Raw genomic sequence first — 24,741 nt, 5'->3', positions numbered from 1 at the left:
TGTTTATTTTAAACGGTACCAGCTATTAAAACAGGGTCATACACATGGCTGCAGTCGCGTGCTTAAGTTAGTGTTTACCGACCGACCGACATAGTGAGCTGTAGAGTCGCGTTGCACGCGACTAATAAATAGACCTGCAAGTAAGGTAACGAAATACTAAATTTATAAATGCGTTTTTATAATAGTTATTTATCGAAAGGTATTAAAAGAAAATCACGTAAAATCGAAAAAAAACATAAATACCTTATCTCGACATTATCGTGTTTTAGTCTCTGTATCGTTTATGCTGTACAGTATTACGATGGCGTAGACACAAATAAGAATAATATAATCATTCAATGTAGCAGGTTAATATTTTTTTAATTTACGCTAAAAAATGATCATCTATTTATATTGATGGCTTCCGTACCCCTCTGAGTTATAGTTAATAATTAATATTATGTAAAAATGTGAATAAAAAGAATGAACGCGCGCGGTGCACCTCTTCTGCTGAACCTGAAAAACAAACCAACATTACTGTATTAGATGACGTGATGATTGATGAAAGTTAGGCCGGCTATTACTTTGTAGGTTATGGTAACGTTAACTAAATGATTGGAAACTCTAAAAGGGTACGGAAGCCATTCAAGTCACGCTGCGTTTATATTTTCTGGTTTTTTTTAAGTTACAAAGTCTAAATTTACTAAAGAAAAAAAAATATCTTCAATCTCTGAAAAGACAAAAATACATTGATTACCCTTAAAAAGAATATTTATTGTTAGTGTACCGTACATGTGTAACTGTGGCTTAGGAATTAATTAATCATCAAAATAATGGATTTAAATAAAAAAGTAGGCCTAATAAAGTAGAAAAAGTAATTCTCCCTATTTTGGTACGATTACCGGAAATTGATAATTATTCACCTCTTGGATTAAATGGTGGCCAAAATGGCGTCTACATTTTCCATTATTTTATTTGTTATACGACTTTATAATAAGATAGCAAATAACTGGAATTGTATTGGGTTAGGCCGGACATGTTAACGATAACCGCCGACGAAGACGGGAGACCAAACAGAGTGAATTCAAAAACAAACAATAGGCCTACTACTAGTAGTGTATTAGTAATAGAGGTGATTAGAGACTCCAATATATTCTTAATTCGTTGCAGGGAGTGAATATAAACTATTAAAATTTAAAAAGTGGACTATTTAGATTATTATAATTTATCTAAATGTACAAAATGATGTCCTGTTACTTACTGCACTGCAAAACCCGTTCCGCTACATCGGTGAATGACGTACATGTGCACGTCACATTTAATTGTTAACGATTTCATTGGATCCTTCGCTAATATATGCAACTATTTTAAATGTGCGGCATATTTGTTTGCTATGTTTGAGTGTGTTTTATAATAAACGACAGTGTCTTTAACGAACGGCCATTTTGTAGGCCTATGTTATCCATTACTACCCATAACGTATTTGTGATGTTACGTAGCGGTAGACGATACCGGTCCATCACTTCTCGTACTAATAGATTTCGCAACAGCTTCTATCCAGCTGCCATTATGGGCACTGAATACTAGTTGGGAAACCGTACGAGAGTGATGTGATGTTTGGTTGTTTTGTTATTTATATCTGTTTTTTTGTGTCTCAGAGCAAACACAATTTCTATGCATACATTCTGTTTTACTGTATATGCAAATGACAATAAAAGGAAATGATGATTTCCACTAATGAATGAATGAATTACATTTAACTTATGTGTCCAATAATTTTTCCAAGAGCGAGGGGAGGTGAAGAGGTCCCTAATATGACAATCCCATGGCAATGTCTTAATTATCATGCTGGTTCTCGTTAGTATTTTTATTTATCAATTTATTTGTTTGACAAAACAAATAGTACTTTTATTGTGAAAAGGAATGTCAATAATACTCATTCCAAGTTTTACCAAATGATATTTTAAATGAATTTACAAAGTAGAGCCTGTTCAGCGTATATTAAGTATAGATAATGAGTTCATAACAAAGGCATCGGCTGTATTCATAGCAGGGGTCTCGTAGTTTGAGCTTTGTGCCTTAAAAGTCATTGTATAGGCCTAGCTCACTACTAGGCTTTCATAAATATAAAATAATAAATATATGATCACTGTTGTAAACAACAATGTCTTACCTTACCCAGTATAAATATATATTTCAATCAATCAATCAATTATTAAGTTCACAAGTATGTTGTAGAAGACGTACTTGTTCAATAATATTCCATTCCATCCATATTTTGTTGTCATTGTCACGTGCGCATCAATGAGTACCCGACGCGGGATTCTTGAATATCCACGTGCGGTATGAAATACGCCATAGGCCTATTTATTATGTTGTTACGTTAAACACTACTCTTCTTCTTAAAGTATTGAATACATTTAAATGTGTAAATAGGCGTGAGAGTGCGGATGGACGACAACCATTATTTGGCCGGTCGTGATGTATTAAATAATAAACTATATTAAATTGTGGATGCGTCACCTCACTAACAACCATCCACGCATCCAAGTCAAATGTTTTTACTGAAAACCCTGGACACTTTTGGGACTAAAAAAGTGTATCTCGTTCTCGTTCTCTAATTGCCCTGAATAGGAGTATTTCCCAAAAATATGGGTGTCTCCAAAATAGGGGTGTCTTCCGAATAGGGGTATATTGTATTCTGAATGTTTACGCAACTCTGATTATTTATTTCAATCCGGGGAGGGGAGGAACAAACTAATATCACGTGATGAATCAAAACCATCGTCATTATCATTGTCAATTGCATTCACTATCAACCGTTTTCTTTTTCTACTAAATGGTGTTTTTCAGATCAAGTATGACGTGTTTATACTATTCATTAAAAAACAAACAAGCAAACAAACATTTCATGAAATTATTCTAAGATCTAAGAATTTCGGCTGTTTGTTCTTGGCGACACGATACGATCATAACGCAAAATGAAAATACATAATTAAATATGGGTTGACATCCAGTGAGCTGTGAATGAGCTGCATTGGTGCTGCGTTCGTTACCTAATTTGTTATATATAATATAGTATTAATAGTAGTTGAATAAAAAGACAAAATCGCAGGAGACACGCTGTCTTATGTTTTTTTGGCCTTTTATATCGATACAATGTGCCACTGACATTGAATAATAGTAAAAAATAGCGATACTTAGCAAAACAGCCATTAGGCATACGGTGTGTACGGAATGCTTTTTTGTTCGATATACAGTATTTATTATTCTCACCATACAAACCTTCAAACAATATAAGAAATATTTTATATTATTAAACTGAACAAAGAAGGATTAACGGACAAAAAAGAAGTCATTAAGTTTGAAACCCAGCCCACGGTGCGTGACACGTTCTTGTGTATATAAACAGTAGGTAGCGTATTAGTTGCCAGTTAGAAGGAAGTTAGTTACATATTACTACAACTCAAGAATAAGGTAAGTTATGCAGCCTAGGTACACACCCATCTCATGCCTCAATGTGGTGGTATATCCCACTATGGGGGTGATTGCTGCCAGCTTCTGTATGCCTACAATATGCCAAACTATTTCTAAATTACTCTGAATCGTCGAAAAGATAATATAGATTATCGCATTTAGATTGCTGGTGTCCAAATAAAATGTGTATAATTTGTCATTGTTTGTTATATATTGTTTGTAATGACCATCTTAAATAAATGTTTATTGAAACTTTAAAATATTTATACCTGGACTTATTTTGACAGAAAGCCCTGAACTCAATTACCATGTATCGAGCACTGATATTTGCAACCCTCATGTCAATAGCGTTTGCAAGTCTATTTGGTGAGTATTTACTTATTAATTATTACGGTCTTTTTTAATTGCTGGACGACGTAACATCGAAGCTGTATCGAATAATGTACGCCGGGGGCTAGGTTCAACCGCTCCCCCTCCCCCACTTTCCCCTCCCAAACACCATATATTTACAGTATTTATTATTTAAAGATCCATCACCCAACTTAAATCATCCAGTAGATTTGTATTCCCCACGTGGGGTTGATTAAATACTGTGGTTATTTACTTGCCAAAATAACATGTCAAGTGCGGTATTGAATGCCTATCTTGCGTTATTTGCACGATGCTTCAAACAATTAGTTATCGTCCTGAACTTGTGGGCGTTAATATGTACTGTATATACTTACAGAACATGTTAAGGACAATTGATATATGGGTGAATTTACAAAAGCTTATTTAATATTAAAATATCTAAAAATGTTTCAATATGAGATGAAATTTTAAATAGCACGCCCTCTGTCGCTCTGTATTTTGACATGTTCCGCTCATTTTCTAGTAATTGTTTGTTCTTTTTGCTTTTTTTTTATTATAGAGGACGTAAGAGAGCTAAAAGAACTACTGGAATTCGAAGGTATTTTATAAGTATTTTTCTGTTTTCATCTGCAGTTAATTCTAGGTTATTATTAATTAAAAATTGTATCGCACAAGGTGTTCAAATGTAGGCCTACTAGGTTATTGTTGCATATATTTTTCTTTTCTTTTCGCGTGTTTTCATCTTTTTTCTTTCGATTCCAGTGGCGGATTTGAACGCCTCTTTGTGATGAAGTACTCTATGAAATTGCGATCGATCCTATCTTGTCACTGTTTCTAAATAAACAAAACTAGTGTAAAAAATGTATTTACAGTACTTTTGGTTAAATGATTTTATTAAATGTCATAGAAAATTGCTAATACTTGTTCTTAGATACGTACATATATTATTTCTTGTGTAAATGTATGCCTATTGCATAAGGTTTATCGCAAATAGCTTGATTTCGCGAGGGACGTCATGGCTGAGGAAGGGTGGGAGCAAACGTCGCTACGAGTGCCAAATCAACATCAGCCACGTACGCTAGTATTTGCGATAAACCTTATTGAAAATAAATGAACGCATTCTAATCTATGGTACGTCGTTTTGTGATCAATTGTTTTTTTTTTAGAGGAAGAAAGACAGATAGAAGAAACCCAGGGCAAAAAAGAAACACTGTCTAAGAAGGCCAGCCTAAACTATAGTATGTATCGCAATTAACTTTATTTTAATAAGTTGTTAACAATATCTGTGTGTGCGCTCGTTGAGTTTGCCACTCTTTGTGTTCAGTGTATCATGTCCCACATAACTGGCTCAGCCTAAAACTTTATTTCATCATTTTCTTTGTTTCTTTTTTGTAACGACTACAGAGAACAAAATGTTATCATTATTATATTATATTAATCCTTATTGCTACTAAGTTATTTTTTCCCCCAAAAAGTCGATTGTATGACTTTTTACGACAGTTGCAATGGCAACGGCGACTGTGAGGTCTTCAGCCTTTTGAGAAATATCTGGCTATGTCAATGTACTAATGGTTACACGGGACCAACTTGTAATACACAGACTGCGAGTAAGTACAGCTTTATCTACATGATCAACATGAATCAGGAAATTTCACTAACCCATCAATCAAATCTTAACCACCTTATTTATTATTACTTTTACTTCACTCTAAAACTATTTAAAAATCCTGGATTCGCCCCTGTTTTTCGCATTACATTTTGATTTTAAATGTTGTTACATATCTCTCTTTATTGTCATAATGTAAAATAATAATAATACTAATTACACTGTTGAGTCATGAACGTATAAAGTTAATTATATATATTAATAATTATTTAGTTATTTGTTATTTTTGTGTGTAAATCACTAAAATAATTTAAAAAAAACGTTTCAGAGTTGAAAATAAATGAATAACACGTGGCTCATTCTTCCTAAAGCACTGTTGGCCGCCCATAGATACCAATAACTAGCCAACATATAGCTCACTGTTGGCAGCCCATAGATATCAATAACTAGCCAACATATAGCTCATTGATAGCCACATCGCTGTGTCATTAATTAATGTTTTTTGTGTGTTTTCTTTTGTAGAAAAGAATCAGGGGGTAGTATTTGAGGAAGCCAAGAAAGGCAATGGTATGTATTTTCGAGTGGATCGCAATTTCTATTTTTTTTTAAAATCTAAATCCTCATAATCATTTTATATTATTATAATTATTTTTATTATTATTTCTACTATTAGGTTAAAATATTTATTTTGTTTTCAAAAAGGTTGCATTAATAATGAGGCTAGTGTGGCTATCATGTTTATTTGGGTTTATCGCCTGAAACCAATAATGCAATCCAACGAGCACAAACGTATAACATAACGTGTGACTCATACACTAAACCGCGCCAAATAAAAAACAAAACAAAAAATCATTACAATCGCAGTCATCGTGAAAATCGGCTGATAATGTATTTGAGCAGCTTAAAGCGTGGTTCCCACTAGCGACGCAACGCAAGGACGTAACGCAACGCAAGTGAATTGACCAATCACAAGCGATGGCTTATTCGCTTGTGATTGCTAACTGTCTATAACTTCGCTTGTCATTGGTTAAGCGTGGTTCCCACTAGCGCGGCAACACAAGGACGTAACGCAACGCAAGTGAATTGACCAATCACAAGCGATGACGTATTCGCTAATGATTACTTCGTCTCTTCTTATTCATTATTTCTACTTCAATCTAAACTATTTTAAAATCCTGGATTCGCTTCTGTTACATTTTAAATGTTGTTACATATCTCTTTATTGTTAACATTTAAAATAGTAAATAACACTAATTACATTGTTGAGTTATGAACATATAAATTTAATTATAAATATTAATAATTATTTAGTTATTTGTTATTTTTTGTGTAAATCGCTAAAATAATTTTTAAAAAGTTTCACAGTTGAAAATAAATTAATAACACGTGGCTTGTTCTTCCTAAAGCACTGTTGCCCATAAATATCAATAACTAACCAACATTATAGCTCATTAATATGACCACATCACTGTGTAATTAATTTTGTGTGTGTTTCCTTTTGTAGAAAAGAGGGTAGTATTTAATGAAGCCAAGAAAGGCAATGGTATGTATTTTCGAGTGGATCGCAATTTCTATTTTTTTTAAAATCTAAATCCTCATAATCATTTGATATTATTATAATTATATTTATTATTATTTCTACTATTAGGTTAAAATATTTATTTTGTTTTCAAAAAGGTTGCATTAATAATGAGGCTAGTGTGGCTATCATGGCACACTTGTGTTTATTTGGGTTTATCGCCTGAAACCAATAATGCAACCCAACGAGCACAAACGTATAACATAACGTGTGGCTCGTACACTCAACCGCGCCACATAAAAAAAAATCATTACAATCGCAGTCATCGTGAAAATCGGCTGATAATGTATTTGAACAGCTTTAGTAGGCAGGCTAATGATTACTTTGACTCTTCTTATTTATTATTTCTACTTCAATCTAAACGGTTACATTTTAAATGTTGTTACATATCTCTTTATTGTTAAAATTTTAAATAGTAAATAACACTAATTACATTGTTGAGTTATGAACGTATAAATTTAATTATAAATATTAATAATTATTTAGTTATTTGTTATTTTTGTGTAAATCACTAAAATAATTTTTAAAAAGTTTCACAGTTGAAAATAAATTAATAACACGTGGCTTGTTCTTCCTAAAGCACTGTTGCCCATAAATATCAATAACTAACCAACATTATAGCTCATTAATATGACCACATCACTGTGTAATTAATTTTTTGTGTGTTTCCTTTTGTAGAAAAGAGGGTAGTATTTAATGAAGCCAAGAAAAGCTATGGTATGTATTTTCGAGTGGATCGCAATTTCTATTTTTTTTAAATCTAAATCCTCATAATCATTTGATATTATTATAATTATTTTTATTATTATTGCTATATTTATTTTGTTTTCAAAAAGGTTGCATTAATAATGAGGCTAGTGTGGCTATCATGGCACACTTGTGTTTATTTGGGTTCATCCCCTGAAACCAATAATGCAACCCAACGAGCACAAACGTATAACATAACGTGTGGCTCGTACACTCACCCGCCCCATAAAAAAACAAAACAAAAAATCATGACAATCGCAGTCATCGTGCTGATCGGCTGATAATGTATTTCAACAGCTTTAGTAGGCAGGCTAATGATTACTTTGTCTCTTTATAGGAGGGTTGGTACAGAAGTTAAGGGAACTTTTGGAAGAAGAAAACTACTAAAAGAAATTATAATCTAAAAAGGTAATTATTATATTGCCAAACAAGGTTTAAGGCCCATTCACACTAGGGCGATAACGATCGACGATACATATATAAACATACATTTTCATAAAACCAAAGAAATTAGAACAGTTTTCGTTCTAGAACTAGGCCTATAGGATAATCATTTATGCTGTATTTGATAAATACAATTTTTCTTAATCTAATCAAATGATGATCAACAAAAACAATAAATTCGTTCGTGTATTGTCACGATATTATTGCTCTTACTAATAATGACGTCATTTGATTGGACGTGTGGAAATATTATTTTCATCAAAGGCAGCATAGATGATAATCCTATATAATAGCAAAGAACTTATAACACAAGAATCTCCTGTTCGTCCGATGCGCGTAACAATTTCGAAAGGCATTGTGGGATAGAATAGAGCTATGGGTGGCGCCATTGTGAGCCATGGAGTAGGGCGCCCGCATCAAATTAGAAAGTCAAAATCATAGAGGGGATCTGCTAATGCTCTAGGGGGGGGGGGGGGATAGAGTAATTGACTGAGGAGTAGGGCGCCCGCATCAAATTAGAAAGTCAAAATCATAGAGGGGTTCTGCTAATACTCTAGGGGGTAGAGTAATTGACTGAGGAGTAGGGCGCCCGCATCAAATTAGAAAGTCAAAATCATAGAGGGGTTCTGCTAATGCTCTAGGGGGGATAGAGTAATTGACTGAGGAGTAGGGCGCCCGCATCAAATTAGAAAGTCAAAATCATAGAGGGGTTCTGCTAATACTCTAGGGGGTAGAGTAATTGACTTCCTAGTTTGGAGGGGGCGCTGCTCCATGCTGTGAAATGGCGTCGCCCAGTTTGACCTTTTAACCCTGTACTTCCGATACTGTGTTTTGAATGCAAATTGAAGAACAGGAGATTCTTGTGTTATAAGTTCTATATAATAGTTCTAGGATGAAACATTAGATTACGGTTATATGAAATACACACACATCCCTCTAAAGCTTTGTCTACACTATCAAACTTTATGTGACAAACACATGTGATGTGCCCATATATGGAGACGATGACATATGGAGATGTGATCATTATTACTACCATAGGCATATCACTACCATATCTGGGCATGTCATTACCATATTTTGGTACATCACTACCATATTTGGGCATATTATTACCATATTTGGGCATATCACTACCATATTTGGGCCCATCACACTTTTTTTTGTCAACTAGTTTGATAGTGTAGACAGAGTCTAAGACCTGCTTGTTTTCCTTCATAATTTTCTTTTTTATTTTTTTTTACAGCATATGGCCATAGCGTTGCCTCATCATTACCATTACAAGTAGCGTAGTCAATATAATACAAAATAGCCCTAATATAAAGGGAGTTATAAAATACGAGCTCTATAATGCTAATGAATGTTCTTTATCATACAGTATAAATATTATCATGCCATAATAATTATAATTGAGAAATACATATGTTTACAAACGGCAAACAACATAGCATAGTCAACTGTCGCAGCTAGCACACAATGCGTACAAACTGTTATGTAATAAGCTCTAATTTATAGTAACTGCTTAAATAAAGAATAAATAAATCATTATTTTCATTGGTGGATGTTAAGTTGTAATCATTAAAATATTGGTAATCAAAATGTGTCCTTGTTTGTGTTTTTTTAGTTTTTTATGTAATTATATAATACTAAACACGTCTATAGCTCCTAATACTAAACACGTTTATAGCGCCTTTGCAAACATTGCACACACGAGAAGCCATGGTAAACAATCATATCCTAACTAATATCTAAACAGCAACCAAATTAACGCAGAGGAATCAGTTTTGCAGCTGGCCAGATCAAGATATAATACATATATAAATAATAAGTTTATCGTTTTAATACAATCCTGAATATGTGTGCTTCAGAAAATGATTTTTTTGTTGTTTTGGTCGTTAGGAGTACGATAACGATCAACGATAAGTGGATAAACGTGCATTTAAAAAAAAAGAAAATTAGAAAGGTGTTTTATTCTAAAAAACTATAGGATATCCATATTTATGCTGCCATTGATAAATATAAAATGTCATACGTCCAATCAAATGACGTTATGATTAGTATGAGCAATGGTATCGTCGTATCGTCAATAATCATGAAATCATTTGAATGGAAGTGTGAAATATTATTTTCATCAAAAATCATATTAATACAGAAGGGCCTTATTACACGAAATGCCCTCGCCAAATCATGTATGAATGGGACCTTATTACATGAAATGTCCTCGCTAAATCATGTATGAATAGGACCTTATTACATGAAATGCTCTCGCCAAATCATGTATGAATGGGACCTTATTACATGAAATGTCCTCGCTAAATCATGTATGAATGGGACCTTATTACATGAAATGTCCTCGCTAAATCATGTATGAATAGGACCTTATTACATGAAATGCCCTCGCTAAATCATGTATGAATGGGAGCTTTTTACATGATATGCTCTTGCTAAATCATGTATGAATAGGACCTTATTACACGAAATGTCCTCGCTAAATCATGTATGAATAGGACCTTATTACATGAAATGCCCTCGCTAAATCATGTATGAATGGGACCTTATTACATGAAATGCTCTCGCCAAATCATGTATGAATGGGACCTTATTACATGAAATGCCTTCCCTAAATCATGTATGAATGGGACCTTATTACATGAAATGCCCTCGCCAAATCATGTATGAATGGGACCTTATTACATGAAATGCCCTCGCTAAATCATGTATGAATGGGACCTTATTACATGAAATGCCCTCGCTAAATCATATATGAATAGGACCTTATTACATGAAATGCCCTCGCTAAATCATATATGAATAGGACCTATATTACATGAAATGTCCTCGCTAAATCATGTATGAATGGGACCTTATTACATGAAATGCCCTCGCTAAATCATGTATGAATGGGACCTTATTACATGAAATGTCCTCGCTTAATCATATATGAATGGGACCTTATTACATGAAATGCTCTCGCCAAATCATGTATGAATGGGACCTTATTACATGAAATGCTCTCGCCAAATCATGTATGAATGGGACCTTATTACATGAAATGCCCTCGCTAAATCATGTATGAATGGGACCTTATTACATGAAATGCCCTCGCTAAATCATGTATGAATGGGACCTTATTACATGAAATGCCCTCGCTAAATCATGTATGAATGGGACCTTATTACATGAAATGCCCTCGCTAAATCATGTATGAATGGGACCTTATTACATGAAATGCCCTCGCTAAATCATATATGAATAGGACCTTATTACATGAAATGCCCTCGCTAAATCATGTATGAATGGGACCTTATTACATGAAATGCCCTCGCTAAATCATATATGAATAGGACCTTATTACATGAAATGTCCTCGCTAAATCATATATGAATGGGACCTTATTACATGAAATGCTCTCGCCAAATCATGTATGAATGGGACCTTATTACATGAAATGCTCTCGCCAAATCATGTATGAATGGGACCTTATTACATGAAATGCCCTCGCTAAATCATGTATGAATGGGACCTTATTACATGAAATGCCCTCGCTAAATCATGTATGAATGGGACCTTATTACATGAAATGTCCTCGCTAAATCATGTATGAATAGGACCTTATTACATGAAATGCCCTCGTTAAATCATGTATGAATGGGACCTTATTACATGAAATGCCCTCGCTAAATCATGTATGAATGGGACCTTATTACATGAAATGCCCTCGCTAAATCATGTATGAATGGGACCTTATTACATGAAATGCCCTCGCTAAATCATGTATGAATGGGACCTTATTACATGAAATGCCCTCGCTAAATCATGTATGAATAGGACCTTATTACATGAAATGCCCTCGCTAAATCATGTATGAATAGGACCTTATTACATGAAATGCCCTCGCTAAATCATGTATGAATGGGACCTTATTACATGAAATGTCCTCGCTAAATCATGTATGAATAGGACCTTATTACATGAAATGCCCTCGCTAAATCATGTATGAATGGGACCTTATTACATGAAATGCTCTCGCCAAATCGTGTATGAATAGGACCTTATTACATGAAATGCTCTCGCCAAATCATGTATGAATGGGACCTTATTACACGAAATGTCCTCGCTAAATCATGTATGAATGGGACCTTATTACATGAAATGTCCTCGCTAAATCATGTATGAATAGGACCTTATTACATGAAATGTCCTCGCTAAATCATGTATGAATGGGACCTTATTACATGAAATGCCCTCGCTAAATCATGTATGAATAGGACCTTATTACATGAAATGCCCTCGCTAAATCATGTATGAATGGGACCTTATTACATGAAATGCCCTCGCTAAATCATGTATGAATTAGGACCTTATTACATGAAATGTCCTCGCTAAATCATGTATGAATAGGACCTTATTACATGAAATGCCCTCGCTAAATCATGTATGAATGGGACCTTATTACATGAAATGCTCTCGCCAAATCATGTATGAATAGGACCTTATTACATGAAATGTCCTCGCTAAATCATGTATGAATGGGACCTTATTACATGAAATGCTCTCGCCAAATCATGTATGAATGGGACCTTATTACATGAAATGCTCTCGCCAAATCATGTATGAATGGGACCTTATTACATGAAATGCCCTCGCTAAATCATGTATGAATGGGACCTTATTACATGAAATGCCCTCGCTAAATCATGTATGATTGGGACCTTATTACATGAAATGTCCTCGCTAAATCATGTATGAATGGGACCTTATTACATGAAATGCCCTCGCTAAATCATGTATGAATGGGACCTTATTACATGAAATGCCCTCGCTAAATCATGTATGAATGGGACCTTATTACATGAAATGCCCTCGCTAAATCATGTATGAATGGGACCTTATTACATGAAATGCCCTCGCTAAATCATGTATGAATGGGACCTTATTACATGAAATGCCCTCGCTAAATCATGTATGAATAGGACCTTATTACATGAAATGCCCTCGCTAAATCATGTATGAATAGGACCTTATTACATGAAATGCCCTCGCTAAATCATGTATGAATGGGACCTTATTACATGAAATGTCCTCGCTAAATCATGTATGAATAGGACCTTATTACATGAAATGCCCTCGCTAAATCATGTATGAATGGGACCTTATTACATGAAATGCTCTCGCCAAATCGTGTATGAATAGGACCTTATTACATGAAATGCTCTCGCCAAATCATGTATGAATGGGACCTTATTACACGAAATGTCCTCGCTAAATCATGTATGAATGGGACCTTATTACATGAAATGTCCTCGCTAAATCATGTATGAATAGGACCTTATTACATGAAATGTCCTCGCTAAATCATGTATGAATGGGACCTTATTACATGAAATGCCCTCGCTAAATCATGTATGAATAGGACCTTATTACATGAAATGCCCTCGCTAAATCATGTATGAATGGGACCTTATTACATGAAATGCTCTCGCCAAATCATGTATGAATAGGACCTTATTACATGAAATGTCCTCGCTAAATCATGTATGAATGGGACCTTATTACATGAAATGCCCTCGCTAAATCATGTATGAATTAGGACCTTATTACATGAAATGTCCTCGCTAAATCATGTATGAATAGGACCTTATTACATGAAATGCCCTCGCTAAATCATGTATGAATGGGACCTTATTACATGAAATGCTCTCGCCAAATCATGTATGAATAGGACCTTATTACATGAAATGCCCTCGCTAAATCATGTATGAATAGGACCTTATTACATGAAATGCCCTCGCTAAATCATATATGAATAGGACCTTATTACATGAAATGTCCTCGCTAAATCATGTATGAATGGGACCTTTTTACATGAAATGCCCTCGCTAAATCATGTATGAATGGGACCTTATTACATGAAATGCTCTCACCAAATCATGTATGAATAGGACCTTATTACATGAAATGTCCTCGCAAAATCATGTATGAATGGGACCTTATTACATGAAATGTCCTCGCTAAATCATGTATGAATAGGACCTTATTACATGAAATGTCCTCGCTAAATCATGTATGAATAGGACCTTATTACATGAAATGCCCTCGCTAAATCATGTATGAATGGGAGCTTTTTACATAATATGCTCTTGCCAAATCATGTATGAATGGGACCTTATTACACGAAATGCCCTCGCTAAATCATGTATGAATAGGACCTTATTACATGAAATGTCCTCGCTAAATCATGTATGAATGGGACCTTATTACATGAAATGTCCTCGCTAAATCATGTATGAATAGGACCTATATTACATGAAATGCCTTCCCTAAATCATGTATGAATGGGAGCTTTTTACATGATATGCTCTTGCCAAATCATGTATGAATGGGACCTTATTACACGAAATGCCCTCGCTAAATCATGTATGAATAGGACCTTATTACATGAAATGTCCTCGCTAAATCATGTATGAATAGGACCTTATTACATGAAATGCCCTCGCTAAATCATGTATGAATGGGACCTTATTACATGAAATGCCCTCGCTAAATCATGTATGAATGGGACCTTATTACATGAAATGTCCTCGCTAAATCATATATGAATAGGACCTTATTACATGAAATGTCCTCGCCAAATCATGTATGAATGGGACCTTATTACACGAAATGCCCTCGATAAATCATGTATGAATGGGACCTTATTACATGAAATGTCCTCGCTAAATCATGTATGAATAGGACCTTATTACATGAAATGTCCTCGCTAAATCATGTATGAATGGGACCTTATTACACGAAATGCCCTCGATAAATCATGTATGAATGGGACCTTATTACATGAAATGTCCTCGCTAAATCATGTATGAATAGGACCTTATTACATGAAATGCCCTCGCTAAATCATGTATGAATGGGACCTTATTACATGAAATGTCCTCGTCAAATCATATATGAATGGGACCTTATTACATGAAATGCCCTCGCTAAATCATGTATGAATGGGACCTTATTACACGAAATGTCCTCGCTAAATCATGTATGAATAGGACCTTATTACATGAAATGTCCTCGCTAAATCATGTATGAATAGGACCTTATTACATGAAATGTCCTCGCTAAATCATGTATAAATGGGACCTTATTACATGAAATGCCCTCGCTAAATCATGTATGAATAGGACCTTATTACATGAAATGCCCTCGCTAAATCATGTATGAATGGGACCTTATTACATGAAATGTCCTCGTCAAATCATATATGAATGGGACCTTATTACATGAAATGCCCTCGCTAAATCATGTATGAATGGGACCTTATTACATGAAATGTCCTCGTCAAATCATATATGAATAGGACCTTATTACATGAAATGTCCTCGCTAAATCATGTATGAATTAGGACCTTATTACATGAAATGTCCTCGCTAAATCATGTATGAATGGGACCTTATTACATGAAATGCTCAAACTTGTTGTTCGACATTCCCCTTTTATACTTGAATTCAATTTCAAAAGACAAAATCTCAACGAGGTCGCACAAAATGAAAATAAGATAAAAACAATCGACCTTCTTTTGTGCCTTTAATAAGTAAATACTCTGATGCTACTAATCTACTATATAACGAATAGTACTTCACTGGTAAACAATACAAATACGGGAATAACATTAGCATTAAAATGGGTGAGCTTAAGACTTTAAGTAAGTGTTACAATTTGAGCTTCTTTAAGACCGGATTTAAGACGCTCAGTAGGCCTACGGCCAGTACTGGACATCATTTGACTGAAGAAGCTACATACAATACATGCTCTTTACCATCATCTAATACAGGTAAGATTTTGTACTCAAATACTTTAAAATATCAGCATTATTTATCTTGAGAGAAACTATGTTGTACTTTCTGAACTATTTTAAAATCATTCATTTTATTATTTAGGATAACTTAAAGACGGTATCTTCAAGTTATTCTAAATAATATACAAAATTATTTAATATTTTATTATTATTATTCGCGGTACTACGTAGCATTTATTTGTATCAACAGAATATATATACAGTATTTCTTTTACAAAAATATTTCTATAAGTTTAATCTAAATCATAATGAACGGAAAACGTATTTTATACAAAACGGGTATGCAATGAGCCGAACGCATTGATAGAAACTGACATTAAAAGAATATTTAGAGGCCTCCTCCTGTTGGAAACATTGGCCTAGACATTAAACATGGGGGGGGGGGGGCATTAAATGTACCTATAAGTTGGATACACTACATTGTTATATGTCATAACAATGCAAACAATTAAAATCAATATATTTGTTTTATAAATATTTCATAATTGCAGATTTCGTTTTCAACGCATCCTTCTCGACATGATTCGTTTAATCGTCATCTTTACTTTTGTTTCTGCTGCATTTGCCGGATTATTTAGTAAGTTAAAACTAAAAATAAAAACGAACCGTCACTTCTTGTGCTCACACTCCGCTTCACGAACCCGTTTTGTTTTAAATTATGTTCCGTGCGAAATGCAACAAGATAAGTGTTAATGCAGCTTAAAGCATTCTTAAAGTTTGATTCCCACTTGGATGGAATACAAGAAAGTGGCCAAATCACAAGCGACAGAATTATGATCCGTCGCGTTGTGATTCGTCACATCATTTGCAGTTCGCTTACCACTTGATTTAAGAGGGCTACACGAGTCGTGTAAAATTAACTAACTTTCTAAAACTTTATTCAAATTTAAATGGACTCAAACATTATGGTAAAAATAGATTAACCGATATACTCAATCTAACAATTCGGAAATTAGAAAACAAACAGATGTCTGATTTGTTGCTTGTATGCTAGTTATCACAGCAATTTTGATCCACAGGTTTGGAAGCGCGTGATTATAAAGGACGTTGTGAATACGAAACGAACTCATGTAGTGGGAATGGGGAGTGTACAGAAAAAAACAATTATTGGTTTTGCTCCTGTAACGATGGCTACACTGGAAACAACTGCAACGGTAAGACTATTTTTTTTTTTAAACATTCTTTTGTTTTGTAATGATTATTTATGTTTATGTTTTTGTGAATGGAAATAAATAAAGAAAGAAATAATTATAATTAAGATCAAAACTTGTTTGAGCGCAAATGTAGGCCTATGCAAGATTGTTCTTTTTAATCAATAAAAAACATAAAACAATCATTTTAATCATACATTTACGTCTCTAAAAGAATATTTGTTTAAATTTTTTTTATTTACGCTAGAATTGGAAAAACGTGATTATAAAGGACGTTGTGAATACGAGACGAACTCATGCAGTGGGAATGGGGAGTGTACAGAAAAAAACAATTATTGGTTTTGCTCCTGTAACGATGGCTACACTGGAAACAACTGCAACGGTAAGACTATTTTTTTTTAAAAGATTCTTTTGTTTTGTAATTATTATTTATGTTTATGTTTTTGTGAATGGAAATAAATAAAGAAAGAAATAATTATAATTAAGATCAAAACTTGTTTGAGCGCAAATGTAGGCCTATGCAAGATTGTTCTTTTTAATCAATAAAAAACATAAAACAATCATTTTAATCATACATTTACGTCTCTAAAAGAATATTTGTTTAAATTTTTTTAATTTACGCTAGAATTGGAAAAACGTGATTATAAAGGACGTTGTGAATACGAGACGAACTCATGCAGTGGGAATGGGGAGTGTACAGAAAAAAACAATTATTGGTTTTGCTCCTGTAACGATGGCTACACTGGAAACAACTGCAACGGTAAGACTATTTTTTTTTTAAAGATTCTTTTGTTTTGTAATTATTATTTATGTTTATGTTTTTGTGAATGGAAATAAATAAAGAAAGAAATAATTTTAATTAAGATCAAAACTTGTTTGAGCGCAAATGTAGGCCTATGCAAGATTGTTCTTTTTAATTAATAAAAAACATAAAAACAATCATTTTAATCATACATTTACGTCTTTAAAAAATATGTTTACGCTAGAATTGGAAAAACGTGATTATAAAGGACGTTGTGAATACGAGACGAACTCATGCAGTGGGAATGGTGAATGTACAGAAAAAAACAATTATTGGTTTTGCTCCTGTAAAGATGGCTACACTGGAAACAAATGCGATGATAGTAAGTAGTAGTGTGCTTTATCAGAACAACGTCTTTCAACCGTAACTTTAAGTTGTTGTCTCTGTTATATTGTTTTGTTTATTTTCTAGCATCATCGCAGACGCGCGAATTGGATTTGTTGCGACGACTTTTAAGCAAACTCAAATAAACGATAGGTCAAAGGTGAAAGGTCATGTGTCAAAGTAAGTAGGCTCCAATCAAAACAAACTGTAATAATAACAAAAATAAATATAAAATTAGAAAAAATTGACAATAGTAGCCTAATTATGTATATATTATACTGTATATATTTAATTTACAGAACTGGTAAAGGCACTTGTTTTTTTAGACAGATATTAGAAACGACGGCCGTGAATACAAGAGCAGCCCTTTATGCTGCTATATGAAGTAACATGTGTGACGCAACAACAGATATTTTGTTTATTTTTCTAGTAGTTTTTAGATATAAAAATGTGATAAGGAATGTAATAGTTTGAACACACGATCAATCTCCATGCGTGGACAATCTAATTACGTCATCACAATCGGTACATTAACTGTAACGTAACATTTCAATAAATAACTTTCTTTGGCTCAATTGGTTTCGTTTTTTACTGTTCCATTTTATGTCATTTGACTTGTGTTGAACGAAATAAATCAAATCAAAGTTCTGTGAAAGCGACTTTGGGACGTCATTATATTTTGTTAACGTATGTGCAAAAGACAAAAAGTTTCTTCGATGCATACTGTCTGCTATGTTTGCTTTTTTCATTCTCATCGGATTTCGTTTCTAAATATATCAAAAGCTTTAATTCCACTCAATTGGACATAACGCACCGACGTAGGCGCAACGTAAGTGAGTTGACCAATCACAAGCGACAGTTCGGATGATTCATCGCTTGTGATTGGTCAAATAACTCTCAGTAGGTTACGTCTTGCGTTGCGTCCAATTAAGTGTGAATCAAGCTTAGATTATAATATTTTTATATTCAATTTTGTATGAAAATGATGACTCCTAAGGTTCATACGTGTTATTAACTTTTCCGCTAGTTTCATCGAGCCCCTTTTCAACTTTTGTTTGTTTCTTCATTTTTCTATGATAAAACATTCCAAATATAATTCCAGCAATTAGAGCCACGCCTAATATGCTACCAAGAGTGGCCCATAATGCTGTGTGACTGTTTTCCTCTTCTGGAATAGATGCAATATACTCCATGTTTGCTGATACGATGTTTGAAACATCCCCCATGTTACCGCGCTCATCCGCAGCGCGTATAGCAAAAAAGTAGGTCACGTTTTCTCCTTTAGTTGGCACTTTTATTGTGATCTTTTCTGTGAATCCAGCTGAACTTATGTCCGACAAATTTCCCTGTAGTAAGTCGTTGTTCGTCACCAAGAGAGCATTTTCAAAATCTTCAAACAGTTTTGTGTAATTACCGGCCGCCATTAATTCATATTTTGAAGCTGTAAAAAACACATTTGTTGTTTAGTTTTTATTACTGCAGTAATTTGATCGATCGAAAAATGGACAGAGTCTATTGACATTACCAGCCAATGAAGATAATGGGCGTGGCTATCGATTGATATTAATACTTGTTTATTTGCTGGCTTGCATAAACATGACTAAACATACCTGTGCCCTTATCAAAATCGTCACCCACAGCCGTCCATTGTAAAATGACACTTTGTTCAGCGTATGACGTCTGCAGTACGCGGAGGTCAAGTATTCTAGAAGGTGATAGTTTATCCTGATTCTGTTTACTATAACCTTCGACCTCAATGACGCCCCCTGATGCTGTTCGAACAAACATTCCTGTAGGCTCAAAGGCGGGTAATTCCTTATTTATAGTATCTGCAATGGAATTTAAAATCATATTATATACTGGTTCATACAACTCAAGACCATTGCTTAAACATTATTCATATAATTTCATTAAAAAGTTTACTTAATGCACAAAATGCTTGTCATACCAACTTTCTGGCGTACCATAGTATTTAATATTTTACGTATAAAATTATGCAAATAATTACGTTAAATTGTTAACGTTGCTTTTAAAAAAAATATGCGTATAAATGATAATACCTGGTCGTTTTGGTAATGATCCGGTTGCTTTAGCTCTACTAACTACTGCCGTATTAGCCGAGTTCTCAACCTTTATTGCAATACTATAACGACCGTTGTCAGTGAAACTAAAGAAATAGCCGGAGTAGACGCCGTCGTCTATCGTTATGTCTGGCTCAGCACCTTTATCCAAAAGTAATATTTCTTCAATGGCGTCCGGGCCTTCAATGACTGCTACCACCTGCACGTTGAGAACGGGTAGGTAGCCCTTGGTGACGATAGCGTAGATGATGACGACGGGGACGTTGTTAAGGTCGACTGTTGGGTCACTGACTAGCGCTAATACTTCTATTGGATCTTCGTTAGTAGACTGTTTGGACTCCACGTTCACGGTGACAACTTGAGACGGCGATGACTTCAAGGCGTTGGCGATCGTAATTTTCCAATATCCAGTCTATAACAAATAGAAGAGACATTATGGCTAAGAAATGTTTGTTTTCAAGGATCTAAAGATATAAAAATGCCTACATAAGTGATTGATATAAATCTATGAGTCGACCATGTCCTATGTCAAATGCAGTGCGTGTTCACTAGAATCACTAGTAACATACCGGTGCTGTACCGCCAATCTTGATCGTCATCAACTTGGTCTGTGTATCTATATTGTATAGAGACTCGTCGACCAAACTTCCGTCAGGTTTTTCTAACACCACTTCAATTAAAGCTCCAATCCAAGAAAAGCTAAAAACAGTGTCCAGTCCCACTCCAGCGTCGATGAACACCAACACTGTGACGTTGCCATTGCGTGGTACAGTTTGTGACCCACTGTATAACTGAAACATGAAATAAGATAATATTTATTGGTCCATCTTAAAATATGTTGGAAATTCATTTTCCAAACGGCGTACATACAATGAAAGAGTTAAGAATAAACATTGCCATTATCATCATCGTTTTTGTCATGATCTACTTACCGTTATAGGAAGTGACTGAGAGCTGAGGTCAGGTCGCGTTGTGATAGTAGCCGAAAACGCATTGTTAAGCGTCGATATGTCCGCATCTCCCGCAAAAAAGAACGCAAGGCCACCTGACGCGTCGCTTAAGTCTCTTAACTCGTTGTCAGCAGCGTCAGTGAACGCAATAGTGTCTACGATGACGCCAGCAGTATCGATGTCATCTAATACGTCAGGAATACCAGGGTAATTGGTATTATCACCGTCACTGATAACTAGAAGGTAGCCGCCTGCTGGCTTGTCCCCACCACGTGACAGAACCTATAAAAAAACACAATTCAAAAACGTAAACATTACATAATGTGTAGGCTGCATACATAATGCCTAACGTGAATTGGAGTGATTTACCTTCCACGCAGAACGAGGAGTGATGACGTTAAATTATGCTCGCGCTACGTCGTAGTGCAACTTCTTAGAAATAGGCTAAATTATGTATAATTAGGATGTCAGTTAAGTTCCGTCTCTTAACGCCTGATAGGCACCACTGCTAACTTTTGGACAATCCTCCTCCATCGGTCTCTGTCCTTTCTGCTTTTTACGATTGATAGCAGGTCTTTGTATGGTCCAATTGCTCTCTTGATCCTGTTGCTGACTTTCTCATTCGTGACATGGTCTTTTTATGAGATGTTCAAGATCGATAGCATCTCATTTCTAGGGCTTTTATCCGTCTCTGTAGATCAGTTGTGAGTGCCCAGGACTCACATGCGTACAAGAATATGGAGATGGCCAGAGTGCGCATGAGCCTAATCTTTGACGCGAGGGTGATGTTGTAGGATGTCTAGTCACCGGGGCTCAATAGCATAATACTATCACATTTCTACTTACATCAATTCCCATCAACACTCCAGATCCAATACTAGTTCCACCAGAGGCTACTTTTGGTAATGCTGCTACCAAGGTGTCACGTGATGATGTCTCGTTAGTAATAAGCACCAGCTCTGACAAAACGTTGCCTTTGACGTCAAAGTGAACGATTCCTACGTAACTACCCTCATCAACGGTATAACGTAGATAGTGCGTTGATGCCTGCAGGAGTATCTCTATGTTATCGCCCTACAGATTAAACAAAGTCATACAAAGTAGGAAAAGAGGAAGTAGTAATTCTTTGATCATGGCCATTAATCGCCACGTTCTTAATGTGTCAAGAATGCACATACAATGGAATTGACTTATAATTTATTTTTTTGTTTTGTTCTATGAGCTCTTAGATTAAGATTTTTTTTCTCTCTTTTGCTATGGATATATTATGTCACCATGATATTCCAAAATAAAAAGATGAATGAATGATATACACGCACAACAGGTGATTTGACCAATAGCAAGCACAGATCACCGACTGCTGTCGCTTGTGATTGGTCATATTAGTTGCGTTGCTGATTACAATCATTGATTGCCTTACCCCCATACTGCCAGAGGTATCTAGGACCAACACTATTCTTCTATCACCAGGCTGGACAATACGGAAGTTTGGCGTAGTATCTGTATCGCCCGCAATCGGTGGGTTGTTGTTGTTTTTAAAGTCATCGGTTTCTAGCATTACATCCCAACAGCTTTTACTCTGACACATAATGTTGTGTTTGTGAGGAGCTTCAACGTCGTGGAGTGTCAATGGATCTGATCGATCGCTGTTACAAAAAGTTTTCACCTAGAAGGAGGAAAAAAGAAGCTTTAAGTGTTCCACTAGGGAAGCAAGCGATGACGTAAGTGCAATGTAATGCTTGGTTTCCACTAGGACGCAACGCAATGACGTAGCGGCAACGTACGTAAAGCTTGGTTCTCACTAGGACGCAACGCAATGACGTAGCGGCAACGTACGTAAAGCTTGGTTTCCACTAGGACGCAACGAAATGACGTAGCGGCAACGTACGTAAAGCTTGGTTCTCACTAGGACGCAACGCAATGACGTAAGCGCAATGTAAGTGATTGACCAATCACAAGCGATAAAGTCGCTTGTCATTGGTCAACTCGCTTGTGTCTCTAGTGGAAAACCACGATTTGGAATGAAATTACGTACGTTTAGTTTTATCATAATGGTCCAACAACTTATATATATATATATATGGGAGGCAACTTAAAGGCAGAACAGTAGCATAGTTAGGCTTACGTCTATCTACTTACCGAGTCAAGGAATTGGCCATACATTATAGACGCCGTTGCCACTTGACCCTCCAAGATTGGAAAGAAAACACATTCAGGTTGGTACACTCCAGTAGCTGGGTCAAGATAACATTGTTTCAATGTGAAGATGTTCACATATTCTCCTTTGATAGCTAGTGAACATCGAGTTGCTTCTACAACATGATCTGACGTTGCGTAGAACGCCGCAGAACCCGCATCGCTTGTGGTGTACTCGTCAAAGAGACCCCATCTAAGATGACCCCATTCATGAACCAGTAACTTATCTGGAAAAATGTATTTTTGACACACAATGAAGTTTTAAAAATGAATTTTATATTTGTTTTTCTTCATTTTTTTGTTGCTGCCGTCCGTGTCCTTTAAACTATTTTGCCCGCCTGCACCTCCTTTCAGTTTAGTTACAGTGTTTCTATTATGTAACGTATGTGGAGGTTGAAATCTATTTTGGACTCACTCACCTACAGGTCCCCAAATAAACTCGCTTTGTTGTTTATCCAGTAAATAATTTGGCGTGAGATGGATGTACTCTCCTGCTTCGCCACATCCACCAAGCTGGTGCGTGTACGGGTTGTCATCCCAACGAGGGTTCGGACTGTCTATGATAACGTTCGCCCTATCAAAGCTTTCTGACGTCACTGGTTCATATTCTGGTTTTGGTGTCCATGATTTGGGAACCAAGATGGTAATGGTCTTCCAGTAAGTCCTGTTATAAGTTGCCTCAAACAGTTTGCTGGACCCGCCGGTGAATGCACTCTAAATAACCAAGATTTAACAAACATAAACTTCAGCTTTTCCGGGTTATTTATATGTTTTAGTTATCTTTACTTACTTTGACATGACCCAATTAAATTAAACTAACAGTAGGCCTATCTCGCTTGAAATAATATCTAAGCTAATAGTTGTAAGTAAATTCATCAGGACTTTCCCAGAAAACATGGAAAATCCATTTTCAAATTAACTGCTTTTATCGGAAATTCTAAATAAAAACAGAGTTATTTGACTTACTTTGATTTCGTCAATGAGTTCATCATTTTCCGGAATATCTTTATTTATAGCCACGAGTAAGTTCCGATATTTACCGTTCTTTAGCGTTATCTGATTGCGTTGCCACGAGCACCAACCAGTGCAGATCAACGATAGTAATACGACGACCACGAATAACGCTTTCATTTTAGAAATACGTAGAATAAAATCTCAACAAATATTTATGAGATCTTTTTTAGAAAGTTAATGCTAAAGTCAGA

At 35.3% G+C, this 24,741-nt stretch overlaps 3 protein-coding genes across 4 annotated transcripts; 2 read left to right on the top strand and 1 right to left on the bottom strand.

Annotated features, from left to right (window-relative positions):
• The first annotated feature begins 3,347 nt into the window (after positions 1-3,347).
• Positions 3,348-9,782, top strand: LOC140058820 (uncharacterized). 2 transcript variants are annotated; one of them, XM_072104565.1, is made up of 10 exons: positions 3,349-3,456; positions 3,744-3,822; positions 4,367-4,405; positions 4,974-5,045; positions 5,283-5,414; positions 5,936-5,980; positions 6,918-6,956; positions 7,671-7,709; positions 8,077-8,147; positions 9,430-9,782. In XM_072104565.1, exons 2-9 carry the CDS (start codon positions 3,765-3,767, stop codon positions 8,124-8,126), a joined length of 474 nt encoding a protein of 157 aa, XP_071960666.1. In that variant the 5' UTR covers positions 3,349-3,456; positions 3,744-3,764; the 3' UTR covers positions 8,127-8,147; positions 9,430-9,782. The 2 variants fall into 2 exon arrangements, with proteins under 2 accessions (XP_071960667.1, XP_071960666.1); XM_072104566.1 differs by lacking the exon at positions 6,918-6,956 and having other exon boundaries at positions 3,348-3,456.
• A 6,759-nt stretch (positions 9,783-16,541) lies between these two features.
• On the top strand, positions 16,542-18,694 carry LOC140058818 (uncharacterized). Its single transcript, XM_072104561.1, has 7 exons — positions 16,542-16,609; positions 17,052-17,186; positions 17,431-17,565; positions 17,809-17,943; positions 18,170-18,307; positions 18,397-18,489; positions 18,609-18,694. The coding sequence occupies exons 1-6, from the start codon at positions 16,552-16,554 to the stop codon at positions 18,453-18,455; spliced, it is 660 nt and encodes a 219-aa protein (XP_071960662.1). The 5' UTR covers positions 16,542-16,551; the 3' UTR covers positions 18,456-18,489; positions 18,609-18,694.
• Positions 18,626-24,721, bottom strand: LOC140059383 (calcium-activated chloride channel regulator 4-like). Its single transcript, XM_072105268.1, has 10 exons — positions 24,503-24,721; positions 23,956-24,250; positions 23,480-23,763; positions 22,761-23,006; positions 22,187-22,414; positions 21,323-21,622; positions 20,960-21,181; positions 20,370-20,802; positions 19,920-20,138; positions 18,626-19,750 (listed from the first exon to the last, which is right to left on the bottom strand). Exons 1-10 carry the CDS (start codon positions 24,665-24,667, stop codon positions 19,302-19,304), a joined length of 2,841 nt encoding a protein of 946 aa, XP_071961369.1. The 5' UTR covers positions 24,668-24,721; the 3' UTR covers positions 18,626-19,301.
• Positions 24,722-24,741: the final 20 nt, after the last annotated feature.

The sequence above is a fragment of the Antedon mediterranea genome, chromosome 9, assembly GCF_964355755.1.
Source record: "Antedon mediterranea chromosome 9, ecAntMedi1.1, whole genome shotgun sequence".
Taxonomy (NCBI): domain Eukaryota; kingdom Metazoa; phylum Echinodermata; class Crinoidea; order Comatulida; family Antedonidae; genus Antedon; species Antedon mediterranea.
Note: the sequence above shows the minus strand (reverse complement) of the source record. Positions and strands in the feature narration are given on the sequence as shown.

Coding starts and splice junctions, on each gene's coding strand:
- LOC140058820 (XM_072104565.1), top strand. CDS start 3,765: ATGTATCGAGCACTGATATTTGCAACCCTCATGTCAATAGCGTTTGCA. Junction 4,406..4,973: donor AGAACTACTGGAATTCGAAG/GTATTTTATAAG, acceptor TTTTTTTTTTAG/AGGAAGAAAGACAGATAGAA. Junction 5,981..6,917: donor GGAAGCCAAGAAAGGCAATG/GTATGTATTTTC, acceptor TTCCTTTTGTAG/AAAAGAGGGTAGTATTTAAT.
- LOC140058818 (XM_072104561.1), top strand. CDS start 16,552: ATGATTCGTTTAATCGTCATCTTTACTTTTGTTTCTGCTGCATTTGCC. Junction 17,187..17,430: donor CACTGGAAACAACTGCAACG/GTAAGACTATTT, acceptor TATTTACGCTAG/AATTGGAAAAACGTGATTAT. Junction 17,944..18,169: donor CACTGGAAACAACTGCAACG/GTAAGACTATTT, acceptor TGTTTACGCTAG/AATTGGAAAAACGTGATTAT.
- LOC140059383 (XM_072105268.1), bottom strand. CDS start 24,667: ATGAAAGCGTTATTCGTGGTCGTCGTATTACTATCGTTGATCTGCACT. Junction 23,007..23,479: donor ATGGCCAATTCCTTGACTCG/GTAAGTAGATAG, acceptor TCCTCCTTCTAG/GTGAAAACTTTTTGTAACAG. Junction 20,139..20,369: donor ATCATTACCAAAACGACCAG/GTATTATCATTT, acceptor ATTCCATTGCAG/ATACTATAAATAAGGAATTA.